At 53.3% G+C, this 6,000-nt stretch overlaps 1 protein-coding gene across 1 annotated transcript in view; it reads right to left on the bottom strand.

Moving 5' to 3' along the window:
- Positions 1-379: 379 nt before the first annotated feature.
- Positions 380-6,000, bottom strand: part of LOC119407131 (transcription factor Sox-18A) — a 51,997-nt gene continuing 46,376 nt past the window's right edge. Inside the window, exon 2 of the mRNA XM_037673994.2 lies at positions 380-2,725. Within this exon, the coding sequence (XP_037529922.1) occupies positions 1,740-2,725 (986 nt within the window). The 3' untranslated portion in view covers positions 380-1,739. The remainder of the gene's footprint in view (positions 2,726-6,000) is intronic.

Genomic DNA, 6,000 nt, shown 5'->3' with positions numbered 1-6,000 from the left:
CGGCAGTGGGGAACAGAAGGGGCACTTGCCCCCTGAAGCCACGCCAGCTACGCCAGCGCTAACCGTTTAACCGTTACTTTTTTTGCCTTACCTTTTAGCCGTTGTCCAATTAATTTACCCTTCATGATTTAGGGCCATATTTTGAAGCCGCAGCTTCTTCTCGGTCTGCGTGGATCACAGTGTCGTAACAAGAGCATCGCAGCACAAAGCAAGCCCTAGGAGCAGCTTATTACCCGGGCCCGAAGGCCACACCAAGCCAGAGGAAAAAAACTGCGCGACAACAGCGCATGCGTACTGCGCGGTACAGGAAGACGGGGAGGTGACGCCACCCGTGCCTCCTACGACCAGCACGCACGCGTACAAAACAGGCAACCAGTGGTATGTGTAATAGAACGGACGGTGGTGTTCATTTATTGCACAGTGAGAAGGGCCTACTTCGCGGTAGCAGCAGCAGATCAGGCATGGAGGTTCGGAACCGAGGTCACCGCTGTGAGAGCGGCGGCGCTCGCATAACAACAGACATGCGCACCGCGGATTTTTCTCTAGGCATAGGCGTGCGCAAGGAGGGGAACAGGGGGAGGGGGGGGGAGGCTGCTCCCCCTATCCATTAATTGGGGCACCAGTTCTGCCCCATACATTTACCAAATCGGACTTTTCACGTCATTTTTTTGAAGCGCAGGGTTATGAGTGCGCAAGTTTTTTGAGGATAATGGGGACCAATTACTCCTGATGGTGCACTCAAAGAACTGTTAGCTTCTCACTTTTATCCCGGAAAGCCGGGAACCAATGGCATGCCTCTGTGAGAAGCGCGTCATAGCTTCATTTTCATTTTTTTTTTCATTTTTGCATCTGTTGCGGAGCTTTCTTTCGGAGGGGGGGAGGCGCTGCGGTCAAGCTTGCCTCACCCCTAATGGAGAACCCTGCGCACGCCTATGTCGTTAGGCCTCGTTTTTTCGTTTTCTTATTTTTTTCGCGCCAACCACGTCTTTTTTAATATAAAACATCTCTCTTCTCGTCTCGTCTCTTCTTCGTCCCCATTTTTTGGCTTCATTTTTTTTTTTCGTTTTTTTACACATCGCGGGGGGGACCGATCACGTGGTGCAGCGATCACAGCAAACAGCGACCCAACGCTCGCGGAGGCCCGACGACTACGTTCAGCGACGTTCTGCAGCGGCGGCGTCGGCACAGCATCATCCCGTCGACGACGACGACGAGTGGTGGGAGGGAGGGGGAAGCAGTCGACGAGGCATGCTCAGGAGTGCATGTCGGCGGTCACGCAACCGTAGCGAACGCCGCGGTGATCCCCCGCGGTTTTGTCGGCAGGCAGTCCGTGACGGACCTTCTCCGTCGTTCAGGACGCTTTGCCGGCGCGGCTTGCAGCACACAGACACACACACGCACGGTCCGCGTTATATAGGCACAACGGTGAACGTCAGCTTCACTCTGCAGTAGGAAGGGGTCTCTTTTCTGTACAGGCGGCGGGGGCATACGGGGAAGCCACGTGCGCGCGGAGGCTCTCTCGATCACACATACAGCACAGGCACACGCACACGTATAACATGCTCGGGTACACGCACGCACCTACGGAGCTCGCTGTCTTGGTCTCCTGGAAGACACCGCGGAAGACGATGGAGTCAACGGCGGTTCCACCACGGCAGCGGAGAAACACACGAGAAAGATAGAGAGAGAGAAAAAAAAGCACGTCTTCCAACAACAACGACAAAAAAATACTGTCATCATCACGACATGATGTGCCGCGTCTCGGCTAGGGCCGCGATGATTCCGGCTCCGGGCTCCTGGTGGTGCAGCTCTGGCTGGTGATGACTGTGGTGGTGATGCGTCGTGTACAGGCCGTACGGGTGGTGCGGCTGCGGCGGCATCGTCGAGTACTCGATGCCGCACGGTGGCGGCTCCGAGCCGAGCGTCTCGTACGTGGCGTGGTCGCCCGCACCCAGAGGCGGCAGTGGCGCGTAGCCGCCCGCCGTCGTGCAGACGGGCGACGCGGCTGTGGCGGCGTCCAGGAACTGGACCAGGTCGCTGTGCTCCAGGAACGTCTCCTGCGGAGGCTGGGGCGCGTACATGTGCTCCGGAGCCCCGTAGTAGGCGTCCTGCGGTAGATCCCCCTGAGGAGGACCGTACGGGGAGGTAGCCGCGTAGATGGGCGAATAGTAGGACGTCGGAGGCGTCCTCTGGAACGAGTAGCCGCTCGTGGTGCACGTCGTCGAGGCCGTCGTGCAGAGGTGCTGCTGCGTCAGACCCGGAGGACCGAGACCCCTCTGCGTGTGGGTCCGGTACGGCGGCCGGATGTTCTTGAGGAACATGGACTTGTCGTTGAACTTGCACATGAGCTGAGACAGGTGGCTGCCCGTGCCGTCGTCTATGGGACCGCAGCAGTCTTCGGGTTCCATCGGAGACAACTCGGGCGTCGGTGGTACGGGCGTCTCGTACGGCATCTCGGGCATGAGACGGCTACTGCAGTCCGGAGGGCTACCCCGGGCTGGGCTCGAGTCCGGAGGCGTCTGGAGGCCGCCGCCGTTGCCGCCACCCTCGTCGGGGCTACCAGGCTGCGACGGGCTACCCCGACGCGACCCGCGTTTGGCGTGCTTGCGTCTCCGAGGCCGGTACTTGTAATTGGGGTAGTCCTGCATGTGCTGTAACCGCAGCCGCTCGGCCTCTTCGACGAATGGCCGCCGCTCCTGCAGCGTCAGGCTGCGCCACTTTTTTCCTGCAAATGAAAAGTTGTATTAGGTCACGATATATACAACAAAGTTTTTCCATCCATCCATCTATCCATATACAATACCGCCTAGCGGAAAGAAAACAGCGCAAAAGACGGTCTGTGGTTTCTTTCTCTTGTGCTGCGTCTTTTGAGCCGTTTTCTTTCCGCTATGTCATGCCAACACGCCCAAGCATCCATTTTAGCTCCATACACAACACATTCCTGCGAACCAATGTTGTATCTTATGCAAAGATTCACGTGGCCACAAGACGGTCAGTGGACATTTGGACAGTGACAGTGAAGAGCGCGATCACGCTCAAGCCCGTATTAAAGGGGTCATGAAGCACCCCTTGGGCTGATTGAAAAAACACATGCTGCGGAAAGCTGACACGGCTATGAACTGCTCTGCCAAATATTACAGTCGTGCGCGCCGCGTAATGGCCACAAGCGGAGCGCGAAGTTGCCGTTTCCCCAGGCACCCTCTTTTCAAACAGAGGCCGGTTCTCACTCTCGTCGGTGGGCGGGGCGTCTGTCCGCTGTACGTCGCAAGAGACATAGCATGCTTATTGGCCGATAGCCGACGTAAATCGAGAGCGGCGTTCGGATCAGATGCGCTTCTTGCCGCGGGGTGCCGCCACTTGCCGGCGCCGCACTCCTCAGTACACGGTAGCCGCACTCGCGCAAGCGAATCACAGCGGGAGAGCGATCGCGTTTCATGACGCGCGCTGGCGTAACTTCTTTCCCCCATGCCATCCCTCCCTGTCTAGCTTCCAGTGCGCTCGTCGGCACGAGAAAAGAGAGAAAGCGCTGGGAGCGTGCGCCAAACCCCCGTAACTCCGCTGATTCTTGACGGATTGGAGAAATTTTTGCGGCAATCGATTCGGGAGGCAGTACACTCCGATACTGAGGCCATTAGATCATTACTTGGAAAAGTGGTTCATGACCCCTTTAAAGACTCAACTCGCATCATTGTATGAAGGAAGCAGCGCTATACTGCCAAGCCAATTGATACATGTCTGGCACTTCCATTGAGCGAAACTTCTGCAGTATAGTCCAGCAAACTATTCTCATCCGGTTGTGGACAGCTGCGCAGGAACCGTTAGCAACAAAGTACGCAGAAGCCGTAGCGCCAGTGTTACCGCCGCTCTGCTAGGCATGAAGTTAGTAACAAACGAAGCGTTAGCAGACATACGAACAAACAAAGCTACGTGTACGGGCCATTTGCGCGCACCTCGACACCGTAAGTATTTGGCATACGTCACGTTGTACGTTATAATTTACACATAAATCGCACATTCTAGCAGGCTGATATATTATCTGCCTAATTGTATAACAGAAGGAGACCAAGCGCTCGAAATTATGGTCATTAATTAATGATTTAATTAATCAATGGATTCATTCATTTTCACTTTGGCATTATGTGCAAAACCAAACAGTGGAAACAGGGTTTTGCAAAACGTTTGTCCTATGACTGCCTTGAAACGGTCAGATGGGAGTCGTTCTCCGTTCCGTCCGGATACGGATGTCACTACCCGGAGTCCAACCCAGGACCTGGTGCTTTGGCAATAGGACGCTTTTGGTTGCCCGGCCATCGCAGCCACAACCTACGAAGCTTTACGAATGTGCTTGTCTTCACTTTTCGCTCGGACGCATACAGCCAACCCTACCTAAACGTTCCCCATGCCATTTCAATAATTCCGTGTTTCCGGAAGATTCTTACGGAAATATGTGGCAAATATACGGAAGACATGCGGGAAACATATGGATTCCATAAGGGAACATATGGGAATTATGTGAATGGTACACGGAACATCTCAGTAGGGAAGTTGCGTCGAATGTTTGTCTATACGTGAATAATCAATCGGATAAGTCTTTTAATTAACAGGCTATTCGTAGCTGAAGATGGGATGACTGGTCATCTACGAGTGTTTAGGAGCGTAAGGGTTGCCAGAGCGCAAGAAAAAAATATATATATAAAGTAATGCACTTGGAACTGCCGAGCGAACCTTACTCTTTTTAGCTCTCAGCTTCTGAGGAAAGAAGGAAAACAGCTTTTTGGCAAAAGTTGTACACGAACACGCTTGGAGGCGTGCCAGAGGCAGCACCCCTGCCGCGTGCTACCAGAACTAAGAAAAACAACCGGCGCGCAAAAAACAAAAAATAAGCAAAAAAAAAGAAGTAAAACAGAAGCAACGGAGCACGAGACCAATAAGAAGCGCCAAGGCTTCCTGCCTGCAACGTGGCGCTATGGTAACAACCGTATTTGGGACGACGGTCGACTCATTATCGCGCACCCTGGGAGAGAGAGAGAGAGAGAAAGAAAGAAAAAAACAAAGATTATGCTGCGGTCGGCTGCAGCAGCAGAGAGACACACACACACAAGAGACGCAGCGGCAGCTCGAAAAACAACGCCCGCGATTGTGGTGGAGAGGAGGGGGTGGGGTCCGAGCCGGTAAAAGACGATAAGCGTGACGATAGGCGTGACGCAACACGCGGAGACACCGCCCGCGGCGGCGGCGTGGCGACCGTTGGGGACGTGCACACCGCGGTGACATCGCCAGCTATCACGCGCTGGTTTTTACTGAGATCCAAGCTAAAGCCTCATAGTCTATACACACGTATTCTTGTAGTCCCGTTCGTTACTGAACGGTGTCTGAAGTAGTAGGTAAGGCAACATCATTTTTCTTTCTATAAACATCATTTCGGCATTTCTTTTGTTACAAAAACAAAAAAGAAAAACAACAGAATAACGCTAGGACAATGTCAAAAAGCTGCGGTCGGTGCTTGCCCTCAATACTTGGCAGGAACGCGAGCTACGAATAAAAAAAAAAAAATACGCAAGAGTGACAAAAACGCCCAACACCATAAACTGACAAGCAACGAAGAAAAAACAAAATTCGCAAAGCATATTACATGAAACACATAATTCGAAACAGTGTTACGGAAGCAAAATAACGTCGAAGATGATGGTAAAGGAAAACGTCACTGCAGATATAGCAGAAAAATAACTCCCCCCCCCCCCCCCCCCGGAGAAAATGCTAATACCGAAAATAACAGTATCAGAATACTTGCAAATGAAGCAGTAGCACGGGCGTAGCCAGAAATTTACTACGGGGGGGGGGGGGGTAGTAAATTTCTGGCTACGACCCTGCTGCCACTTCATTTGTAACTGCCCCCCCCCCCCCCCCCCCGGCTACGCCAATGAGTAGCACCATCTATGACATCTATATGTGTCTAAGAGCACCAGCGGTATGGTAAGTCATCACGGGATGACTTACCAA

The sequence above is a fragment of the Rhipicephalus sanguineus genome, chromosome 10 (assembly GCF_013339695.2).
Source record: "Rhipicephalus sanguineus isolate Rsan-2018 chromosome 10, BIME_Rsan_1.4, whole genome shotgun sequence".
Lineage (NCBI taxonomy): Eukaryota > Metazoa > Arthropoda > Arachnida > Ixodida > Ixodidae > Rhipicephalus > Rhipicephalus sanguineus.
Note: the sequence above shows the minus strand (reverse complement) of the source record. Positions and strands in the feature narration are given on the sequence as shown.